The sequence below is a fragment of the Triticum aestivum genome, chromosome 2B, assembly GCF_018294505.1.
Source record: "Triticum aestivum cultivar Chinese Spring chromosome 2B, IWGSC CS RefSeq v2.1, whole genome shotgun sequence".
NCBI lineage: Eukaryota > Viridiplantae > Streptophyta > Magnoliopsida > Poales > Poaceae > Triticum > Triticum aestivum.
This window is the reverse complement of record NC_057798.1, coordinates 412383105-412408219: the sequence shown is the minus strand read 5'-3', so window position 1 is coordinate 412408219 and position 25115 is coordinate 412383105. Positions and strand designations below refer to the sequence as shown.

The following is a 25115-nucleotide window of genomic DNA, read 5'->3' as shown; positions in this document are numbered from 1 at the left end:
TAGGCCAATAAAAACGAGATTGTAGTACCTTGTGTGCAGTTCTGTCTCCAGCGTGGTGTCCTCCATAAGATTCAGAGTGACACTTGCGTAGGATCTGTTCCTGTTCATGCTCAGGCACACAACGTCTAATAACACCATCTACTCCTTCTTTATAAAGATGTGGGTCATCCCAGAAATAGTGTCTTAAATCATAAAAGAACTTTTTCTTTTGCTGGTATGTGAAACTAGGCGGTATATATTTAGCAACAATGTAATTAGCATAATCAGCATACCAAGGAGCAGTACGAGAAGCATTGACTACCGCTAATTGTTCATCAGGAAAGCTGTCATTAATAGGCAGTGGGTCATCAAGAACATTCTCTAACCTAGACAAGTTGTGTGCAACAGGGTTCTCAGCTCCCTTTCTATCAATAATATGCAAGTCAAATTCTTGGAGCAAGAGAACCCATCTAATGAGTCTAGGCTTAGCATCTTTCTTTTCCATGAGATATATAATAGCAGCATGATCAGTGTGAATAGTAACCTTGGAATCAACAATATAAGGCCTAAACTTATCACATGCAAACACAACTGCTAAGAACTCTTTTTCAGTAGTAGCATAATTTCTCTGGGCAGTATCAAGAGTCTTACTAGCATACTGGATAACATTCAATTTCTTATCGACTCTTTGCCCTAAAATAGCACCTATAGCATAATCACTAGCATCGCACATAATTTCAAAAGGTAAATTCCAATCAGGTGGCTGAACAATAGGTGCAGTGATCAAAGCTTTTTTAAGTGTTTCAAATGCTTCTACACAATCATCATCAAAGACAAAAGGAATATCTTTTTCAATAAATTAGTCAGAGGCCTGGAGATTTTAGAAAAGTCCTTAATGAACCTCTTGTAAAAGCCGGCGTGACCAAGGAAACTTCTTGTACCTTTTATGTCCTTGGGACATGGCATCTTTTCAATAGCATCAACTTTGGCTTTATCAACTTCAATACCTCTCTCGGATATCTTGTGCCCCAAGACAATGCCTTCATTAACCATAAAGTGACACTTTTCCCAATTCAGGACGAGACTAGTGTCTTCACATCTCTGCAAAACTCGATCAAGGTTGCTCAAATAATCATCAAAAGAGGATCCATAGACGGAGAAGTCATCCATGAATACCTCACAAATCTTTTCACAAAAATAAGAAAATATAGCCATCATGCATCTTTGAAAGGTAGCAGGTGCATTACATAAACCAAAAGGCATACGTCTATAAGCAAAAGTACCAAAAGGGAAAGTAAAAGTAGTTTTAGATTGATCCTTCGCTGACACAGGTATTTGGGAGAAGCCAGAATAACCATCTAGAAAGCAAAAATGTGTGCGTTTGGATAGCCTTTCTAGCATTTGGTCAATAAAAGGTAAAGGGTAATGATCTTTCTTAGTAGCTTTATTTAACTTACGGAAATCAATTACCATCCTATAACCTGTAATAATTCTTTGCGGGATCAATTCATCTTTATCATTAGGAACAACGGTAATACCTCCCTTTTTAGGGACGCAATGGACAGGGCATACTCATTCACTATCAGCAACGGCATAAATAATACATGCCTCAAGGAGCTTTAGAATCTCCTTTCTTACCACTTCCTTCATTTTGGGATTTAATTGTCTTTGAGGATCTCTAACTGGCTTGGCATCTTTCTCTACTGAAATTTTGTGTTGACATAATGTGGGACTAATGCCCTTAAGATCATCCAGAGTATATCCAATAGCAGCTCGGTGCTTCTTCCGAGTTTTCAATAATCTTTCTTTTTCTTTCTCTGAAAGGTTAGCACTAATAATAACAGGATATATTTCTTTTTCATCAAGATAAGCATACTTAAGATTATCAGGTAAGGGTTTGAGTTCAAACACGGGATCACCCTTGTGTGGAGGGGGATCCCCAAGAATTTCAACAGGAAGGTTATGTTTCAGCATAGGTTCCTATTTAAGGAACACCTCATCTATTTCTTCCCTTTCCTTCATAAACATATCATTTTCATGGTCTAGCAAATATTGTTCTAACAGATCAGTTGGAGGAACAGCAATGGAAGCAAGACCAATAATTTCATCCTTACTAGATGGTTCCCTTTCATGAGGTTGTCTACTAAACTTGGCAAAAATAAACTCATGAGACATGCCATCTATGCCAACAGTGACAATATTCCTTTCACAATTAATCTTAGCACTAGCTGTATTCAAGCAGGGTCTACCAAAAATAATGGGACAAAAATCATCTTGTGGGGAAGCAAGAACAAGAAAATCAGCAGGGTATTTAACCTTCCCACACAAAACTTCGACATCTCTAACAATCCCAATAGGTTTAATGGTATCCCTATTAGCAAGCTTAATAGTGACATCAATGTCTTCTAATTCAACGGGTGCAATGTCATGCATAATTTCTTTATAAAGATCATAAAGTATCACACTAGCACTAGCACCCATATCACATAAGCCATGATAACAATGATCTCCTATTTTAATAGAAATAACAGGCATGCCTAAAACAGGTCTACGTGTCTTAGTATCAGGTCTAGCAATATTAGTAGTCTCACCCAAGAAAGAAATAACATGCCCATCTAAATCCTCATCCAAGAGATCTTTAACCATAGCAATACTAGGTTCAACATTAATTTGCTCAGGAGGTGTATAGGTCCTAGTATTACTCTTACGAACAACAGTCGAAGCTTTAGCGTGATCTTTTATGCTAACAAGAAAAGGAGGTTTTTCAACATAAGCAGTAGGAACAATAGGATCACTATATGTAATAGTCTTTTCTTCGACTGTAATAGGTGCAACTACTTTCACTTCAACAGGAGGATTATATTTAAACCACTTCTCTTTAGGGAGATCAATGTGAGTAGCAAAAGATTCACAAAAAGTAGCTACTATCTCAGAGTCAAGTCCATACTTAGAGCTAAATCCACGGAAAGTATCGGTATCCATAAAAGATTTAACACAGTCGAACTTAGGTGTCATACCTGACTCCTTACCATCGTTGGAACCCCAATCTTCAGAGTTGTGTTTAATTCTTTCCAATAAGTACCATTTGAAATCAATAGTCTTCAGCATATAAGAACCAGCACAGGAAGTATCAAGCAGGTTGCGATTATCAAGAGAAAGCCGAGCATAAAAATTCTGAATAATCATTTCCCGAGAGAGCTCATGATTGGGGCATGAATATAACATTGACTTAAGCCTCCCCCAAGCTTGAGCGATGCTTTCTCCTTCGCGAGGCCAGAAATTATATATGTAATTACGATCACGGCGAACAAGATGCATAGGATAGAACTTCTGGTGAAATTCCAACTTCAATCGCTTATAATTCCAAAATCTCGTATCATCACATAGCCTATACCATGTCATTGCATCTACCTTCAAAGATAAAGGAAATACCTTCCTTTTGACAACATCATCGGGAATACCTGCAAGCTTAAATAATTCGCGAACTTCATCCACAAAGATAAGGTGTAAATCGGGATGCAATGTTTTGTCTCCTGCAAAAGGATTAGCTAACAGTTTTTCTATCATACCCGAAGGAATCTCAAAGTGAATATTTTCATAAAGTTCAGTAGGTTGAGGAGCATCTCCTTGCTCTTCTGGTTGGGGTGAAGATACCCCAAACAAGCCCCTCAAAAGATTAGTTTCCATAGTGACAAGTAACAGAAAATTTCAGCACACTATATAGATATTTCCTTACCAAGTTCCACTCACCAAAAGCGCTACACTCCCCAGCAACGGCGCCAGAAAAGAGTCTTGATGACCCACAAGTGTAGGGTATCTATCGTAGTCCTTTCGATAAGTAAGAGTGTCGAACCCAACAAGGAGCAGAAGGAAATGATAAGCGTTTTTCAGTAAGGTTTTCTCTGCAAGCACTGAAATTGTAGGTAATAGATAATTTTGTGATAAGATAAATAGTAACAAGCAAAAAGTAAATAAAGTAAATAAAGTGCAGCAAGGTGGCCCAATCCTTTATGTAGCAAAGGATAAGCCTGGACAAATTCTAATAATGAAGAAGGAGCTCCCGAGGACACATTGGGAATTATCGTCAAGCTAGTTTTCATCACGTTCATAAGATTCACATTCGGTACTTTGATAATTTGATATGTGGGTGGACCGGTACTTGGGTACTGCCCTAACTTGGACAAGCATCCCACTTATGATTAACCCCTATTGCAAGCATCCGCAACTACAAAAAGGAGTATTAAGGTAAACCTAACCACAACATTAAACATATGGGTCCATATCAACACCTAACGAAGCAATGCATAAACTAGGGTTTAAGCTTCTGTCACTCTAGCAACCCATCATCTACTTATTACTTCCCCATGCCTTCCTCTAGGCTCAAATAATGGTGAAGTGTCATGTAGTCGACGTTCACATAACACCACTAGAGGAAAAGACAACATACATCTCATCAAAATATCAAACGAATACCAAATTCACATGACTACTAATAGCAAGACTTCACCCATGTCCTCAGGAACAAACGTAACTACTCATAAAGCATATTCATGTTCATAATCACAGGAGTAATAATATGCATAAAGGATCTGAACATATGATCTTCCACCAAGTAAACCAATTAGCATCAACTACAAGGAGTAATCAACACTACTAGCAACCCACAGGTACCAATTTGTGGTTTTGATACAAGATTGGATACAAGAGATGAACTAGGGTTTTGAGAGGAGATGGTGCTGGTGAAGATGTTGATGGAGATTGACCCCCTCCCGATGAGAGGATCGTTGGTGATGATTTCCCCCTCCCAGAGGGAAGTGTCCCCGGCAGAACAGCTCCGCCAGAGCCCTAGATTGATTCCACCAAGGTTCCGCCTCGTGGCGGCGGAGTTTCATCCCGTAAGCTTGCCCATGATTTTTTCCAGGGTAAAAGTGATGATATAGCAGAAGATGGACGCCGGAGGCCCACCAGGGGGGCAGGAGATAGGGGGCCGCGCCCTATAGGGGGGGCGCCCCCCTGTCTCCTGGACAGGGTGTGGGCCCCCTGGCCTATTTCTTTCGCTCATAAATTCTTATTAAATCTAAAAAGTTGTTTCGTGGAGTTTCAGGACTTTTGGAGTTGTGGAGAATAGGTTTCCAACGTTTGCTCCTTTTCCAGCCAGAATTCCAGCTGCCGGCATTCCCCCTCTTCATGGTAAACCTTGTAAAATAAGAGAGAATAGCCATACGTATTGAGATATAATGTGTAATAACAGCCCATAATGCAATAAATATTGATATAAAAGCATGATGCAAAATGGACGTATCACCTCTCAGTCAAGGAAGTCTTTCAGGCTAGTAGTTTCCAAGATCTTTTTTCCTTGCCTCTTTCTGAACAATCCTTTCAAGATTTACAGCAGCTTTCGTCCTTAATGGGGTCTTTCCATATTGACAGTGGCTGTCATGACTCTTGGGGTTGGAGGCATGGCAAGAAGTCTACTTATACTGCAAAAAAGTTTTATGATTTTGTTTACCAGCCAATGGTAGCAAACCCCATCTTGGGGTGGATATGGAAGAGCTGATGTACAATGTCGATCAAGATGTTTGCTTGGCTTGTTATAATGGACAGGGTTAACACTAAGGACATGATCCAGAGGAGGCACTGGAAGATTAATGAGGGGCCACAATGTGTACTCTGTCCAACTGGGATATTGGAGGACATAAACCACCTTTTTTCCAATGCAATTTTAGTGTCGCGTGTGGATTTATCTGCAAATTGTATGGAAAGACAGTGATGACATGGTGGAGATTGCCTACCATGCTAGAAAGGACTTTAACAAACCTTTCTTTGGGGAGGTGGTATTCACTGCCTGGTGGAATATTTGGAAGGTCAGGAATGACAGAGCTTTCAGGAACATCAAGCCATCTTTCAGGGCATGGAGAAATGGATTCATTCATGATCTCACTCTGCTCTCTCATAGAATCAAACAGAAGTATAGAGAGGCCTTACTTAAGTGGATTGATTTCCTTCCTCCTTGAGGGGAGTTGCTTCAATGTATCTTTGTAATTATTAGGTATAGTACATCCTGCCCTTGTATAGCCTTATTTAGATTCTTTTTTCTTCTTATTTCTTCTTTTTATCTTTTTCCTCACCTTGAGGAAGTTTTGTACTGCTACTACTTTTTTTCTTTAATAAAATGCTGTGGGGTGCAAGCCCTGCAGTCTTCAAGGTCAAAAAAAAGAACTCACATACTTATTGCAAAAAACTATTACCCATCGAAACAAAGTACTACACGCATGCTCCTAGGGGGGTAGATTGGTAGGAAAATACAATCGCTCGTCCTCGACCGCCACTCATAAGGAAGACAATCGAAAAATAAATCATCTCCGACTTCATCACATAACGGTTCACCATACGTGCATGTTACGGGAATCACAAACTTCAACACAAGTATTTCTACCAATCCACAATTACTCACTAGCATGACTCTAATATCACCATCTTTATATCTCAAAACAAATGCAAGGAATCAAACTTCTCATCTATTCAATGCTCTTTATATGAAAGTTTTTATTATACCCCTCTTGGATGCCCATCATATTAGGACTAATTTTATAACCTAAGAAAATTACCATGCTATTTAAGACTCTCAAGATAATTTAAGTGAAGCATGAGAATTCATCAATTTCTATAATATAAAACCACAGTCGTGCTCAAAAAGATATAAGTGAAGCACTAGAGCAAACCGCCTAGCTCAAAAGATATAAGTGAAGCACATATCACGATTAACGCGCGTCCCTCTCAAAAGGTGTGTATAGTAAGGATGATTGTGGCAAACTAAAAAGCAAAGACTCATATCATACAAGACACTCCAAGCAAAACACATATCATGTGGTGAATAAAAATATAGCCTCAAGTAAATTTACCGATGGATTGAAGACGAAAGATGGGATGCCATCTGGGGCATCCCCAAGCTTAGATGCTTGGTTGTCCTTGAATGTTACCTTGGGGTGCCTTGGGCATCCCCAAGCTTAGGCTCTTGCCACTCCTTATTCCGTTGTCCATCAAATCTTTACCCAAAACTTGAAAACTTTACAACACAAAACTCAACAAAAAACTCATGAGATCTGTTAGTATAATAAAATAAATCACCACTTTAGGCAATGTTGTGAACTCATTCTTAATTTATATTGGTGTCATATCTAATGTATTCCAACTTCTCCATGGTTCATGCTCCCCGATACTACCCATAGATTCACCAAAATAAGCAAACAACACAAAGAAAACAAAATCTATCAAAAACAGAACAGTCTATAGTAATCTGTAAATTTCGCATATTTCTATAACTCCAAAAATTCTGAAAATTAGCACAACAAAGGAAATTCATATATCAATCTTGTGTAAAAAAATCAGGATTTTATCACGCTTATGTGATTTTTAACAAGTTTGGAAATGGGCGCAAAAGTTTCTGTTTTTTCAGCAAGATCAAATCAATGATATACCAAAGTATCTTAAAGGCTTTACTTGGCTCAAACACTAATTAAAACACCAAAACAAAGTTAGTACAGAGGTAATAATGTGTATACTCAAAAAAACAGAACAGTCTATAGTAATCTGAAAACTTTGTATACTTTTGTAACTCCAAAAATTCTGAAAAATTAGGACAACCTAGGCAATTTGTATATAAATCTTGTGTAAAAAAATTAGAATTTTATCACAGTTCTGTGAGTTTAAAAAATTCTGCTACTAGACACAAACGTTTCTGTTTTTTAGCAAGATCAAATCAACTATCACATAGACCATCCCAAAGGTCTTACTTGGCTCAAACACTAACTAAAAACTCTAAAACACAATTACTACAGAGGTAATAATGAGTAAACTCATAAAAATAGCAAAAAATATATTGGGTTGTCTCCCAACAAGCACTTTTTTAAAGCCTTTTAGCTAGGCATTGATAATTTTAATGATGCTCACATGAAAGAAAACAATTGAAATATGAAGGAAGCATCATGAAGCATGTGAAAAACAAGTTTAAGTCTAACATACTTCCTATGCATAGCCATTTTGTAAGCAAACAAATTATTAAGGCAAGTAAAAACTAGCATATGCAAGGAAGAAGAGAAAAACAATAGCAATCTCAACATAATGAGGGGTAATTTAGTAACATGAAAATTTCTACAACCATATTTTTCCTATATCATAATAATTACATGTAGGATCATAATCAAATTCAACAATATAGCTATCACATAAAATTTTCTCTACATGTTCCACATGCACGCAAAGTTGACACTCTTCCAAAATAGTCTAGAGTTGACACTCTTCCAAGCCCACTTTCAATATTACCGCAAACATATTCATCACGAGGCTTAAATAAATTTTCAAGATCACAAGAAGCATTATCACCCTAATCATGATCATTGCAATAAGTAGTGGACATAGCAAAATTAGCATCCCCAAGGTTGGGGTTTTGCATATTATTAGCACAGTTGACATTAATAGAATTTATAATAACATCATTCCAAACATGCTTTTTATTCAAGGAGCTATCGTGAATCGCTTTATAATCTTCTTCGTTTAGCACTTCATCACAATTTTCAGATTCACGAACTTCAAGCAAAACTTCATAAAGATAATCTAGTGCACTCAACTCAGTAGCAATTGATTCATCATAGTTGGGTCTTTTAAAAATATTAGCAAGTGAATGAGGATCCATAAACTCTTTGCTTTTGATTTTCAATAAACACATAATTATACAGCAAACGAGCAAACAAACCAAGTAAGACATAAGGGCAAAGGAAAAGGACGAACGAAAGAAGGCAAATAAAAAGGCAAATATTTTTGTATTTTCCTAAAAATGTTTTAGAAGTGGGGGGAGAGAAAAATGAGAGGCAAATGGCAGATAATATAAGTGCAAGAGATGAGAGTTTATGATGGGTACTTGGTAGGTTTGATGTAGAACCTCCCCAGCAACGGCGCCAGAAATTCTTCCTGCTACTTATTGAGCTTGCGTTGATTTTTCCCTTGAAGAGGAAAGGGTGATGTAGCAAAGTAGAGATAAGTATTTCCCTCAGTTAAGAACGAAGGTATCAATCCAGTAGGAGGCACAAGCAAGTCTCCAATCTATGCACCTGCACAAACTAACAAACACTTGCACTCAACGCAAGAAAAGGGGTTGCCAATCCCTTCACGGTCTCGAACAAGAGTGAGATCAAATAGAGATAGGTATAAAAGATAAATAAAAAGACAAACTAAAGTAAATATAAATGAAGTGCAACAAGGTATTTTTGGTTTTTTTGTTTATATATCTGAAAATATATGATGGAAAATAGACCCGGGAGCCATAGGTTTCACTAAAGGCTTCTCTCTTGAAAGAAAGCATACAATGGGTAAACAAATTACTCTGAGCAATTGATAGAAAAGCGCAGAGTTATGGCGATATCTAAGGCAATGATCATGAATATAGGCATCACGTCCGTGTCAAGTAGACCGAAACGATTCTGCATCTACTCTATTACTCCACACATCGACCGCTATCCAGCATGCATCTATAGTATTAAATTCATAAGAACGGAGTAAGGCCTTAAGTAAGATGACATGATGTATAGGGATAAACTCAAGCAATATGATGTAAACCCCATCTTTTTATCCTTGATGGCAACAGTACAATACGTGCCTTGCTACCCCTTGCATCACTGGGTGAGGACACCGCAAGATTGAACCCAAAACTAAGCACCTTTTGCCATTGCAAAAAAAAGAACCCAATCTAGTTGGCCAAACCAAACCAATAGTTCGAAGAGAAATACAAAGATATCTTAATCATACATAAAAGAGTTTAGAGAAGACTCAAATAATATTCATAGATAAACTGATCATAAACCTACAATTCATCGGATCTCGACAAACACACCGTAAAAGAAATTTACATCGGATAGATCTCCATGAACATCGAGGAGAACATTGTATTGAAGATCAAAGAGAGAGAAGAAGCCATCTAGGGCCCACCATGACAACCAGGGCGCACGATATTTGGAGGCTGACTCGTGGGCCTACTAATTTGACAAGCACACAAGGCTTTGTCAACTTAGTCAACAAACGATTATAGCAGCAGTGACCGTTGGATGTCATCCAACGGTCGTGCTGCTTCTTCAATCTCCGATCTTCTTGCTCCAGCCGCCCAAATTAGCGTGGGTGGTACCGCCTGCTCCTACCTCCCATGACTGACTGTGTTGCCACGCATGCCTCACAACCCCACCCTAATCCCGCTGCTTTCCAGGCCTTCCCTCCACCCACCCACACCCGTGTCATTCTCCGGCGATGACAGCCTCACACCGCAGTCGAACCAGTCAACCCTCGTATGAAAACTGAACCAGTCAACCCTTGTATGAAGATCTTGACATGCAGCTGGGCCCTCGTCCTCTAGGTGAGGCGCCAGTTGGGGTCTTCGACAGAGCCTCGGAATAGGGCGGTGTAGCAAGACACAACAGATTAGACACCGGGCTCTGTCCATCTCCAGATGAGGCAATCTAGGACCGGGGAAAGCGTGATGTGCGACGCAGGAGACACTAGAGCTCGACACATTGCACGACTACAATGGCCCCTAGTGTGCCGGCAATGTCACGGATCCAAGCACGCTGCGGCAACCCCTATTGTGGCGGCGGCGCCTGCGGGGGACCAAGGAATGGACGAGCGGGCTGATGTTGGTGATGCAGCGACCCTCCAGCCAATGATTCGTAAAAAACGCCAACTCAAGCCATTGCCTAGAATCCAGGACGTGGAGGCGCGCATGATCGCAAGAGCATCTGGATCATGCGGGGACTGGGAGGTGGGCCCAAGGGCACCCACCGCCAGTCCGTTGCAGCCGTACCCATATGGTGAGGAGGGCAATGCCGGTGCGGTGGAGGTCTCAGACGTCGAGGCCCCCAAGCTGCACCAGGCGGTACACGTGCGCCCAGTTGACCTTGCATTGTCCACCATTAGCTCTCTTGCGACCATCCCAAAGGATGCCTCGGATCACCTGGTTGCACGAGCCAGCGCAGACTTGCTGAAGGTGAGAGCGGTCAGAATATGGGCGTGGATGGCACATAGCACATGGCGAACAAGAGATGGCCGATCAACAAGCGAGAGCATTGATACATGCCAGGTGGACAACTTCCACGCGACCTTGTCGACGAGTGGGTCTAGTGTTGACGAGTGAAGCTTACAGATCGATAGAGGGAGGCCCAAGTCATATATCTCGTTATTATTGCCTCTAGGCCATATCTCGATCACATGTCACGAGGCTTTATCATTAACCAAACATTTGCTTCTCTAGAACTTCGTTGTTGCTTCAGATTTCGAAACAAGTGATCAAGGATATCGACAAAGGAACGGGTAGCAACTATTGGAACATCATCAAGGAGATCAAGCAGCAAACAACAAATTTAAATTAATTTTTATTTGAAGGTCGAGCGGCAAATTTAGATGCAGATAATTTAGCAGTATTCAAATTCTCTTAAGCATGGGCGTCACTTGTGGCCCACCCATGATCAATTTTGCATTTCACATTCAGTGGCTTTAGATCAATAAAACTTAACTTTAACCTAAAAAAGGTAAAAAGGGTTAGAGGACAAATATTTTACAAAATGCAGCCCTACACGTAAACAATCGATATCCATCCTAAAAAAATCGATATCCAAATTTTTCAAAAGATTGGAACAACTCGAAGTGACGATTGATGAAGACGCTGGGAGCATGGAAGGGACGGTAAACAGCACACCGGTTGCACGCACGCACGCAGGCTGACGCTTTTTTTTTGAGCGTCAGTACAGACACAAACGCTCATATACACGCGCATACACTCATCTCTATGAATGCACACACGCACATCCTACTTCTATGAGCACCTCCGAGAGACTGAGCCAACATATCATTTTGAGATTTACGAAGCAACCGTAGGTGCCTCGTCGTCGACGGGAACGTCTCCTCCCACTGAAAGCGCATCGCCGGAAATCCTAAAATAAATCCAGGAATAATGCGAGCACCAGGATTTGAACTCTCGTGGGTTGGGATACCACTGTCCACCTAGGATGCGTTTGGTTAGAGGGACATAATAGAGTGGTTATAGGTATCCCCAGCCAGCCGGATAGGGATAACCATTTTTTCTGTTTGGTTGATGGGTGAGGATAGCCTGTGTTTTGTTTGGTTTGAAGGACAACTCGTGATTGCGGATAGTCATATAGTATGGTTCAATATTTGATAGAGAGTACAGAGTTGACTTCCTGTCATCTTTGCCCTTTGAGCTGCTGCAGTACAAGATCATACAATGGATCAGCACATTAGGCAGAAAATCAAGAGAAGGAAACACACAGAAGTACACCATGCACTGCATGCGCACAACACCACGCTCATGCATGCACGAGTGGCGCGACACAAACGGTGCGCATAGCACGCATGCACGGCTTGTGTCTGCGCCCACGCTCACATCCGCAGAGCTCCGGCAGCGGCGCGCGGCACTCATAGTCACATGCATGCATGAGCCTGCCGCCCGTCGACGTGACCTCTGCTAGTTGCAGCTCAAACGCGAGAGGTAAGAGATGAAGGAGAGAGGACACGGCAAGGAAGAAAATAAGGGAGGAGGGAGCCCTGCCGCCGTGCATTTACCTCCGGCGCCGCCGCTCTTCCTGTCGCCGCTGTCACCGCAGAGAAGAGAGATGGGAAGGGAAAAAAGATAGGGTTGACTTTTGCGGGAGGTGAGCCAGCGAGAGCGAGGCCGAAAACGTTTCACGGGCTGGCTTTCCATCTCGCGCGCACGCGGGATGAGCAGATCCATGAGATTTTCGCGGACACGCGGAGCCAGGTTTTAGAGGAATATTTCAAGCATCTGGCTAGTTGTATCCCGGCTTGCCCATAAACCAAACGGGTGACATCCATCTAAAAACTGGCTATCCCTGTCCCAGAGAGGGATAGCCCAGCAACCAAACGCATCCTAACCATCTCAACCACAGGCTGACGCTGACACATACTAGTAGCGACTGGCCCCAGTAGCCGCTAGAAGATTCTCACCCACGGGCACTGCCTTTTCCCAAAAGGCGGAAAGATGGGGCAGGAGGCGGATGCGGATGAGCAGCTGCAGCGGCGGCTCCGGCGGGTGTTCGCTGCCGAGGAGCGGTCGTTCCGCATGGATCGGCGCTCGCCGGCCGCCGCCGACCTCCGCTCCGCCGTCGCCGATGTGCTCCCCCGATTCCTCGGCAACTACTCCGACGAGACCCTCGCGGTACCGCCCCAAATATCCCCTTCCTTCTCTCGCACGCACGCGTGCCCTAGAACTTGCCAGTGCCCATACTTGGTGGGATGCGGTCGCGTCTCCATCCTGCGTGGTTCCGTGTGCTAATTGGTCTCGGGAATGTCACGATATGAGTGTGGATGGGCCTCCCCGTCTGGGGCTGTACCAAGGGGATTGGGGTGGCTCTGAACGGACTATATGCATGTGCTTGTTTGTTGAATGCTCTGCCTGGTCGAGTGATTGGCACCCAAGTGAAATTTAAGTTGGAGAGGTGATGGATTAGACTATCTATCTGGAACATTCGGCTTGTTTAACTTTTCCTAGGAACTCTATAGAAGTTAGGTATGGACTTCCCAGGATCTCAATTCAGAAATGTGAGCCTTCTAATTGGTCGTCCCAGCCTCAATCGCATCAGAAGTGGTGCCAAGATATATTTAAAGTAGTTTTCTGACATAATGGACCAGTGTGTTCTCTTAACCCTCATAAACAGTCCTTATCAATTCGATATACCTACCTCCTTTCCTCGCTGATAACCTTGATTCATATTTCACAGGTCATTAACCTTTTGTACTTCACATTTTTTTTTGTGTGCCTCTGTTCCATTGTTGTGCCCTACAATTTGCAAATTAAGCATTATAGTACACAAGTCTATAGATACTTCATAAAGCATAAGTTCATAATGCCACCAACACCTAACTTTGGCAAAGCCAGCGTGTTCGAGGCACAAATATATTGTTGTGGTCAGGTTTATATGATCTATGAGTCAAATATGACGGGACACTGATGATGAGTTTTGTTCAGTAGTAACTTTCACCAGTTATTTAAGTGATTAAGATGTTTCTGGGTGCTGCTTCATTGACATGGAAGACTGTAGAGACATTGTATAATACTCCCTCCGATCACAAATATAAGATGTTCTAACTTTTTTCTGAATCGGTTGCACATAGACATGTTTTAGTGTGTTTGTTCACTCATTTCAGTCCGTATGTAGTCCATATTGAAATATCCTAAACATCTTATATTTGTGAATGGAGGGAGTAATATTGAAGGCTGTAAAATGGATTGTATTGTTTTCACATCACCTTGAGATAAAGTGAACACATGTAGTTCAGTACAATTTCAGTTGTCCAATTATATTTGTAGATTGGTGATTTGACCAATTCATGATAATGAAGAGGATATTTGCATAAGAAGACATGCGAAGGGGCAGTAGAGTGTCTCTAACACATATCTAGTGATCATTTCCCTTCGAAAAGGGTGTATGTTCACCCGCAAAAAAAGAAGAAAAGAAAAGGGTGTATATTCCCTCTTGCCTACACCTAATGTGTTTTCATTAGATTTTAGACATGTTCTCCTATAAGTCTGCCTTAGCGAGAGTTGAGGGCTGCTGTTAAATGGATTTAGCAAAGAGATTTTTTTGGGTGTTAGATTGATAATCTCAAAGAAAGAAACATTGAAGCACAACCTTGGCGTCCTCCCGTGATAAGTGCATGTTGGCTATAGATGGCAACTTCCTCAGTTTTCTATGTTGCTATGTTGTATGCCATGTTTGAGGACTACATTACTCTCATTAGTTTAGTTGGTAGGATAACCGTGAGTTTTCATTGCATGTTTTGCCAAATATGCAAGATTCGACTGTTTGAGTTCTTGGTATGTTTGTTTTCATGTTAATATAAACAAGATGCTTTATAGCTGTTGATTGCATAATGACTGATAATTCTTCTTTTCTTTTCTCCCTGACTAAAGGAGTACATTGTAATTTTAGTTTGTAATGGGAAACATCAGTATCAAGCACGCGATGATTTGGAGGCCTTTCTTGGTGATGATAGTGCAAAATTTGTTGCATGGTATTATAGCTGCCATTTAATCAATTAGTTGTGTTCTTGATATGTGTACTTTTATGAGGCCATGATGTTTTTTTGCATGACTAAGCAGGCTTTGGGGTTACCTATGCAAAACGGCTGTAGCACTGGCTGATGATTCTAGCGTGCAACATAGGCTGGAAAATGAAAGTCAGGACCGGAATGACAAGAAAAATCTTCTGGTCACAAAAACCCAACCCGGGGAGGCTCATATTGTAAGGATCTTACCCTCTTTCCTCTTACAATCATCAGTTGCCACACAACATTTAATTGTCTTCAGCATATCCAGTTATCCACTAGGTCAACTTAATTGAGCATCCGTTAACTTCTTTCAAGTCAAAATGTCCAAATTATGCACGTATCATGACTTACGAACACTCAGTCAAACTCATCCACTGTTGACCAGGTAAACTCAAATATCTTAGTACCACAAGAGCATAATGGCCTTCACAAGCTTGATTTAACTAAGGGACAAAATGTGGCCCAGCGACGCATTAGTTCAACTGTTATCATTTCCCCTAAAATGGTGGCTGGTGACGAATGTTATCGGGAGGGCCAGCATCAGAAGGTAAATACTCAATAGGCCATGCATCTGTTGTTAACTACCTACATTTGTAGGATGTGCTATGGAAAGGATGCATCTAACTTGATGATTCTATGTCAGAGCAGAAAGATTGGAGTTCAACAGGTGGCAGAAGTTCCTCCATGCGGCAGTTTGGTGTAGCTGCAAAGACTGAACATACATTGATGCAAGGCAAGCATTTTTTCCTTATGCGACAGCTCAATTCTAGGACAATATGTTCTTGAACCATTTGGCATATGATAGCTACTTCAAACTACTCAATACACCCACGAGAAGTACTAAATGTCTCGTGCCATGTATTCTACACTGGACCACATCTATATGTCACTTTTTTTTCGAGAAAACGCAAAGGACCTTTGCGTTTCATTTCATTGAAAAGATAGAAGAAACCTCCTAGGAGGTGGGTGATGCATAGTTATGTGTTCGGTCAACTATATGTCACTCGCACATCCCTTTATCAAAACCGGTTCTCTTTTCTCTTTTTTTCCCTCTGAACATTTTGTTTGTACTTTGTATTTTTACTGTATGCTGCATTTCTTTCTACTAAAAAAGATGTTTACCAGCTTCTATAAGGCTAGGCGATTCAATTTTTAAAGAAGATAATGATGCTTTCTTACTTTGCGGGTTAATGTCCTTCTAAACTTGTATGAATATCTCTGTAAATATCCTCGTATTTAGTCTTGTAATTTTCTTCTTCTATATCAATAAATATACAGTCTTCGGTCATCCCTATAGTTCTCCGTCAAAATTATCTTGCCTGAATATGATTCAAGATGGTATGCAAACAATCCTTTTTTGGGGTCATGTGCTTGCTCTTGTTTTATCTAACATTACCCTGGTTAGCTTGCATGCTTAGGTGTGACTTTAAATGGAGTTAAGGTTCTGATAATCCTACTTTAACTTATGAAAAATCATTTGCCTTTAAGTTCTATACATACAAGCAACATGTGATTTCCCTTAGTTATGGAAGTTGTGTATGTATTTCTAGAAAGTTGAAGTGGCTAAGTTTCTCACAAATGTCCCTTAAAAGGACTTTTTTCATGTGGCTGTCCAGTTTGGTTGAAGTGTTGTACTGATTCAGGCTCTTGGTGTCCAGTTTGGTTTGTCTCAACTCAATCCCGAATGAGAGTACAAGATTGAAGGTGCAACTGACATTATATGAAAAAATGGTTCTGTCTGTTTGCTTCTAGATGGATTGAACAAAGAAGGGATTCAAACATTGTTTTATTGAAAAAGAGAATAATTGCTTTTGCCGGAAATGGCCACACCGCCAAAGTACGTTACAGAGGCAACCTTAAAGGCAATAATACCATATATGGACTTTATAACATAACTCCATAGTGTTATCCTCTGATCTAAATGCTGACTCTCTTGGTGCATATCTTCTACTCCCTCTATTCACTTTTATAAGACGTTTAGACAATTCAGACAATGCCCAAAACAGTTCAATGTCAGCTGTCCAAAACGTCTTATAAAAAAGAACAGAGGGAGTATCTTATTTTTTGGTAAACTATATTTTTAAGAAACTATATGATTTTGCAATTTGTACGGACTTTGATCCTATGGCATGGAGTCAGGGAATCCATGTTATGTTTCTCAACATTCCTTATCCTTGAATACTAGGTTGTAGAGTTGAAATGGTAACTACCAAAATTACTAATACTACCTTCGAGCTGATCCATATTCCTTTCTGTACTCCATTGATTCGGGAAACTACACTAGCAGTCCTGGGTTTAAGTTTTGGGGTCGGCTGTTTGCCAAAAGATCAAAAGTGGTATTCTTTGATATTGATTTACTGTTATTCGAAACCTAATACAGAGGAATCCCATGACGAGCATCTTGGAGGAAATTCCTCCACAAGACGTTTGCCTGTGGCTGTGGGAATTGCTGATGGTGAAGTGCCAGAATCCATGAGAAGGCCCCGCAATGTTTGGGACAGGCTAGGGAAGCCTGCTATGGAGGATCAAGGTTTAGCTACAGAAGCTGACAACATGCATGTTGAAAATATAATGCATAAGAAGGCCAAGTTAATGGTGTCTGAGCATGAACGAAGATGCCGTGTTAACTCAAGTACGGAAGGCGATTTATTTGACAGAGCAAATTCTGGAAACTTTTCCAGTAGTTACCCAGATGTCAATACAGCACACGCATATGAGCCCGGGGAGAAATCCAACAGAAGCAGGCTGACCGGTCGGTTGAATTTTGGTGATGTGGAGCGTAATCGTCATCAAGTTAGAGATGTTATTACCCAGAAGTCTACTTCAACTCCGCCAGTGAAAAGTTTTGGTTCACAAAGTTTGAATGAGTTCACATCCAAGGTGAAGAGCTCACCTGCATCAGCTTCTGAACCAGCACGGCATGCAAACTCGTTAAAAGGACATGTATCAGCATCTGACAAATTGTCCCAGTTAAATATGCGGCTAAATTCAGGAACTGATGTTTTGCAAAGTCAGCAAATTAGCAGCCCTGCACAGTCCAAGAGTGGGTCTTCTGTTCGTGAAGATGGTGGCAATTACAGTAACAAACCAGTAAAAGATGTAAGCTATCCTTGTTGAGTAACTTGTTTTCTATTTGGGATCTTCTAGCGACCTAAAATGGTTGTCGTAACTGATTATGCAGGAGATGTTGGATGTGAAACTAAAGCTAAAGCAGGTGGAACTAGACATGCTCAAGCTTCGGTCCAAGCAGGCGCAGATAAACAATGGGAAGCAAGGAGCCCTCCCATCAGGTTTGTCCTATTGTTCTTTAGTCCCTTCTGTTTCTATATGAATACATTCATACAAACGAACCTTTGGAAAATGACATTGGATTTACTACTACATGCCAAAATATAGTGTGACATAATTTTCTGAGATAGCAGTTGGTTCACCAGTTTGTTCTTGCAAATCTATTAGGTCATCTGTTGAGTGAGTCATCTGCAATTATTTCTAGCGATTTATTATCAGTGATATAGTCACCTAGGTCAATATGCTTGGCTGCTTGTGACCGCAGTCCTGAAAAAAATGGTCATCTGTAATTTGTTGGTCCTTTCACTGGTTTCTATGGTCTCTTGTCTATGTTGGCAGCAAGAGCTCCCTAGTTTAAACATGAGCGCAGTTTATTGGTGAAATGCTCTACAATGGTGCATTGCAGCGTTATGTTCTTGGCTATAAATTGCAAAAATATGATGATACTCCATCACTTAATCCAAAAACAGACAGCCAAAATACAAGAATCCATATGATTTGAAATGACATCAAAAACAGGGAAACCAATTAATCAATCTTTTATCCTCCACAGAATTCATATTATTTGTAGAAAGACTTGTTACCTCCCTGAAGTTTGATGCTTAATCTACATGTCCACCAAAGCTATTAAACCATATACCCACCAGAAAATTTGTGGAACAGGCCAGCTACCCACTTGGAGATCAGGTTCTTTCCATGTCAAATGACTTGGCAGTCACTCTCTCGCAACTCGAATGGTCGAGAATTTGAGATAATTTCCTCAAAAACCTTCCACGCACCGATGATCAGCGATTCGTCCCTCTAGCAGCTGGCCATGTGGAAGATGTATCAAAGCTCAGCATTATGTTCTACCACAGTGTGGCTCGGGCCTTTTCAGGACTCACATGCCGCTGCTTCTCCAACCAGGCTGCCCTGTATTCTCTAGATCCGTTTGAGGAGCCCAATCTACAAGATTTTCCACTATTTATTTTATCACCAGATGTGATCCCTGTATATTTCCACTTCATCCTATTTGGCTGTAAGCTCCTGCATCCTTTTTCTTGCCTGCGGATTGGTTGCAGCTGATTGTTCTTCCGCAACCACAGTCCTTGTTCTCATTCTCTCCGGTCAGCACTTCTGCATTAGCGTCTGCAGTGACATGTTACTGGAGCTTGCATGCGCCACTGCTGTTTTTGTAGACTGCCACATTGGTGTCCTAGGAAACCGTGCCTCGTAGTGCCAGGAAAGCTGTGTCAATCTACTAAAGCATTGTTGTGGAAGCAATGGCTTGGTGGAGGGGCAGGCAGGATGGTGGTCAGAGCCAACTTTGTGGACAAAGGTGAGACTGCTATCTCAGATGAAGGAGGTTCCAAACAATGAAAGACAGGCTGTTTTCGATAATCCACTTCTGAGCCCAGGTTCATCTGCACCCGCGCTGATGAAAAAAATCAAAACAAATACTAGAAAAATTCATAAAATTCCAATTTTTTTTGCATGGTAGATAATTTGTTGTGTGAGGTCCGCTCCAGTTTTCAAATCATTTGGACATCTGAGCAGATCTCGGCAAAAAAGACAAATTCAGGGCCTGTAGAAAAGTTTACTGTTCATGTACTGTTCTGACCTGATTTGTCTTTTTTGCTGAGAGCTACTCAGATGTCCAAATGATCTGAAAATTGGAGCAGACCTCACGCAATAAAGTTTCTACCATGCAATTTTTTTTGGAATTTTTTGATTTTTTTTGAATTTGTTGTGATATTTTTTTTTCTAACTGGGTGCAGATGAGCCTGGGCACCGAAATGCTGCGCTCGGCTGTTTTCCTTTTGGTTTGTTGAGTCATCAACATTAGAAATGTCGAAAGTTCCTTCTGGACACTGGCACTTGGTTGTTATTTGCTTAAAAACACTTTGAAATTAACAATATGCTGATGGACACAAAGCTGGCTTTATCTGAACAAACAAGTATGTTATGTCAAAATCCAGAAGAGAGGTGGAAAAGTCCTATTTGCCGTTCGGAGAGAGACAAGAATTACGTTTGCCGTTTTTGTATCTGTGTTTATGTCAAAATCCAGAAGAGAGAAGAGGTGGAAAAGTATATTTGCCATTGGACAAGACAAGAGTTATGTTTGCCATTTGCGTATGTATGTTTAGTCCTTTTGGTATAATCAACACAAAAGTAAATCAAAGTTGCATCCTGGCTAACAGAACAACACGAGATATCCAGCAAGGTGGTACATGTGCTTTTATTTTGGTAAAGTTTTAGGAGTCAGCTAGGTTTTGATCTTGTTTGCATAACATGATACTGAATTTGCCACAACTATTTCTTCACAACTTGTTTGGGACTAAAGGCTTTTGTTTCTTCACAACAGTTTATAAAGTAAGATCAGCACCAGTCGGTTCGGGTTTGGTTGGGTCGACCTCTACTAGACCCATGCCCGGAACGCTTATCGGGTGTATTGCCCACCCACGACCCTACCCACGGGTCTTGTCTCATGCCCATGCCCAAACCCACGCAGTTACCTGACCCAATCGGGCACCCTCCGGGCTTAGTATTTTTGTTATTATTTAATTTATGCTCCCTTCTGGTGCCATGCACTTCGAACCGAGGATCGCTACTGCCTCTTCTAGTCTCTTATACAGGCAGCGCTCGACTTCCTATGTGCTCGCTAGGCGAGGTGGTACTATGCAGCTGGCAAGCACGTATTTTGCTTGCTTTGCATGTAGAGCAACACACAGGATGCATGGGCTGGCTTTGGAGGCCCAACAAGCCAAACATGACGATCTCTTGATGCTACTGAGCTAAGCATTTTGTCAATTCATGGTTCTGTCTCTATAGCTATAACTAAGCAACGTGGGTGCATGCTGTCCTAAAAAATCTTCACCAAAAATGTTCACAATTCATGTAAAATAAAACATATATACACTTCTTAATATTAATCGGGCGAACCATGGGTAACCCATGGGCACAAACTCGTATCCATACCCTACCCATGAGTAATCAGTTACCCATGGGTACAACCTATGGGCGACCCATGGGCAAAGAGCACGACCCATACCCTACCCATTTGGGTTGGGTGCCCATGGGCGGCCAAACCCATGGGTTGAATTGCCGGCTTGAAGCACAACACAGTTAAGGAAACTTCAAACTGGTGCTTAACCAGTCTAGTGTATTCCATGGAATGACCAAAAACATTAAGCATCAACCGATTAATGATTTATGATGTGTTTGACTACACGCCAACTGATTGTACCACCCAGCCTATTTTGCATGAGAGCTAGTTTTGTTGTCCACATCATGACCTGTATGGTTAACTGTGATGTATCAGTCGTGGTGCTCAGCTTCTGCTAAAAGAAACCCTTCTGCTGTCTGCACCTCCCCTCGGGCCAATATTCCTTTCTTTTTTGCTTTGCTTACCTGTTTCCAGAGGGCAGTAAGGATAGTCAAACTTTTGAGATCCGGCAGCATTTAACTGTTTGGGCTCTCTGAAGTTACTTTTTATTTACAGAGAGATAACTCTGAAGCAACTCTGTTTGCACCTTGTAATGTGGATTGTTTTAAATATATTGAGCAGTTTCCTATTTTTTGTTCACCAGCTCAACACTCTTATCCACAGATGGATTTGAGTCTTTTGAAATTTTGTTTTCTTGTAGGGCCCCATTCGAATTTAGAGGAGGATGCCGATGCCAGAACTGTTCTTGTGACAAATGTATGTAAAAGGAACCCATCTCTTTATTTTTGTTCGCCACGGATCACTATAATTTTTGCTGCATTCTTTTGACCGAAAAAGCTTCTTCATTCTAATTACATCATAGAGGATAAATTTGGTGAGTTACATCTCTGGATGATTGTTTTAGGTGCATTTTGCGGCAACCAAGGAAGCATTATCAACACATTTTATGAAGTGTGGGACAGTGCTTAAGCTCAATATGTTGACAGATGCAATTACTGGCCACCCAAAAGGGTATATTCTTTCATGCCAAGTTTCAGCTTGCTTTCTTCATCTGTGGCATCTACAAGCTCCATATCTGTTGTTAATTCTTGTTGTTTCCCAGGGCTGCATTTGTTACTTTTGCTGACAAGGAATCTATTGGGAGGGCCCTATCTTTGAGTGGGACGTCGTTTTACTCTAGAGTTCTCACAGTAAGACTTTCACTATCAAGCTTGTTGTATCCGTTGTTAAATTGTACCTTTCTCTGTTCCTTTTGATATATGGCTTGCCTTCATACTACGGAACCATATTTTTCTCTCAAAAGAAACCCCATCATCAAAACTGGAAAGTTGGTGTTCCATAATGTACATATAGACAAAGTGGACCTCATCTTAGGCTAAAATGTTTACTGAAATGAAACAGAGGCATATCAAAGTTCGTTGTAACTTATAAGTTCAGATCACGTGAGCTCAACTACACTCTCAGCAGTAGTTAACCAGATCCAGATTACAGCATGTAGTCAATAGTTCTGTTATTAATATCTTGTATTTTCAGGTAATGCGGAAAGCAGAAGCACCTCCTGGTTTTTTGGCGTCTATTCAGCAGATTGGGAGGCCGCTGCCATGGAACTCGCCACCATTCCAGAAAGGGGTTAGTCCAAAGCAGTCCTCTGGTCATCATCTCCAGTGGAAACGCGAGCAGTCTGCCATGGAAAATTCCCCTGCCAATTGCCCTACCGACTGAATCTAAGGCAGCGCCTAAGAATCAAAACCTCACCAATGGACATAGCTTTACTGTCAGGTCTGGGCAAGATGCTATCTTTGGCACCTCTTTACCCTCAGAATGATACTGTTACTGCTGTTCAAACATCTACAGGCTTTAGTTCTACCAGATTTTATTTCTTTCTGATGAGGAATTACAGGCTTCCTTTGCTGCCGGGGTTTGGAACTCGTGAGATGAAACGGGAATTGGTTGCAACCCTAACCAAAGCTATAGACAAGATTCTTTGGTCGGACATGTGTGCTATGTGTCTAGACCCATTCAGAATATGTGTGATCCTCAGGATCATAGTTGCCGCACTTGTCGAATATGCTAGTGGCAAACTGGCAATATGAAATGTAGTTACAGTTCAACGAACATCTTTGAGATGGTGAGCGAGTACATTTGAATGGAAATGTCAGCGTTGGCCAGCCTTTTGTTATTTGAATTTTGAAGCACGTCTAAGCTGTCGCAGTATACTTACTGCCTGCGATGTAATAAAAATTCAAAACACCCTCCTCCAAAATAAAAAAAACCCGGAACATGTAAAAAAAGTTCATGTGGGGTGCGCCTAGCACGCAACACGTGACGGCGGTAGGACGCCCCAAGTGGCGTGCTGGGAGCACTCCCATGGTGTTTGTTGGGTCTCCCCGCAAGAGGTGCCCGTGCTTAGTCGCTCCCTTTATCCATCCCAACAGTGTCTTTCCTTCTTGTTGGGCCTTTAGGGGACGAGCCAACTTGCGGCTGCATCATGTGTGGTCTTGGGTCGTGTTTTTGGCGTGGGCCAAGATGATGTAGGGTAGAGTTCTAGATGCCCGATCTTTCACGATTGGAGTGGATCTCATGAAGAACACGAAGAACACGAGGGGAAACACGAGAGGATTCACTCAAACCAACAAGATTCGATTACACATGTGCTAGATCTGAACACATGACAGATACACGATCCAAAATCAACAAAGGACAATACAAACGGTAACTAGTTCATTCTTCGTGAGGAGGCCTTGAGTTCGCGAGGGATCTTCCCGTGAGTGGTCTTGAATCCAAGCGTGGATCTTCTCCGTAGAGGCCGCAGTCTCTTGATGGAGGAGAACCACAAGGATGAGCATAGCTCTATCTCTAAAATGAGCTAAACCTATGCTAACCCTAACTAGGAGGGGGTAGGAGTCTATATATAGTCGTAGTGCAAAGTGGGACGAGTTGGAGGGGTACATGGGCCAGTGGCCCGTTACACTGCATGCACGGGGGGCCGGATGTCTGGGGCGTCGCGACGGGCCGGATGTTTGGGCTGGTGATGCCGGATGTCCGGGCTAGCCTTGGTTACGTACTGTGAAGGAGGTCGGATTTCCGGGCTGGGGCTGGATGTCCGGCGGCTCGCGTCGGGCCGGATGTCCGGGGCCTGGAGATGCTCCTTGGTTAGGCTGTTGCTGTGGCCGATGGCTTCAGGGGCCGGATGTCCGGGCCAGGGGCCGGATGTCCGGGGCCTGGGAACCTTCTCCGGTTCCTTTCGTCGGCTTCTTCGTCCATGTACTTGGGGACTTGTCCGTGATCCCGAGCATCTCCGAGGGGGTCTTCTTGGTACCTAAGCACATGTAGTGTCTTTGCATGTGGTAGCAACCATGTCTCGCACGAACAGATAGGGGAAGCATTTATGAGCGGATTCACCTTGTGTCCAATGGCGTGTACTTGAGGTCTCGTCGTATGTCCACTTGGGGCTTGGGGAGTAGTCGTAGTGTACATGGGGATGATCGTAGGATGCTCCGCATCATCCCTCCCCCCCTTGGGAAAGATCTGACCTTGGATCTTAAACCTCATCACCATTGAAACGGTTGTCGTGGACGGACTTGAAGTTGGACGGAGTTGAAGACATGGCGCAATCCAAGTACTCCAAGGTGTCTCCGGAGTGGTATACATGCAAAAAGAGCAAACACAAACGACACTCGAAAATAAAATGGTTAGCGTACACAAGGTGTCCATCAATTAAGCATGAGTTCGTCCGATAAGATTGTTCGTGACAAGGCACATGATGCTTAGCAAATGATGTAAAATGATATGTAAAGCA

At 41.9% G+C, this 25115-nt stretch overlaps 1 protein-coding gene across 4 annotated transcripts; it reads left to right on the top strand.

Annotated features, from left to right (window-relative positions):
• The first annotated feature begins 12956 nt into the window (after nt 1-12956).
• Nucleotides 12957-23501, top strand: LOC123045210 (uncharacterized). 4 transcript variants are annotated; one of them, XM_044468171.1, is made up of 11 exons: nt 12957-13210; nt 14966-15066; nt 15155-15296; nt 15488-15649; nt 15751-15835; nt 17483-18201; nt 18284-18392; nt 22017-22072; nt 22221-22327; nt 22419-22506; nt 22850-23501. In XM_044468171.1, exons 1-11 carry the CDS (start codon nt 13034-13036, stop codon nt 23036-23038), a joined length of 1935 nt encoding a protein of 644 aa, XP_044324106.1. In that variant the 5' UTR covers nt 12957-13033; the 3' UTR covers nt 23039-23501. The 4 variants fall into 4 exon arrangements, with proteins under 4 accessions (XP_044324106.1, XP_044324105.1, XP_044324107.1 ...); XM_044468170.1 differs by having other exon boundaries at nt 15464-15649; XM_044468172.1 differs by lacking the exon at nt 14966-15066 and having other exon boundaries at nt 12967-13210; nt 15464-15649.
• The last annotated feature ends 1614 nt before the right edge of the window (nt 23502-25115 follow it).

What these genes read in the sequence shown, in the direction of transcription:
- LOC123045210 (XM_044468170.1), top strand. Translation starts at nt 13,034, where the DNA reads ATGGGGCAGGAGGCGGATGCGGATGAGCAGCTGCAGCGGCGGCTCCGG. An exon ending in ACTCCGACGAGACCCTCGCG is followed by an intron (nt 13,211 to 14,965) that starts GTACCGCCCCAA and finishes CCCTGACTAAAG; the next exon opens with GAGTACATTGTAATTTTAGT. An exon ending in GGGAGGGCCAGCATCAGAAG is followed by an intron (nt 15,650 to 15,750) that starts GTAAATACTCAA and finishes ATGTCAGAGCAG; the next exon opens with AAAGATTGGAGTTCAACAGG.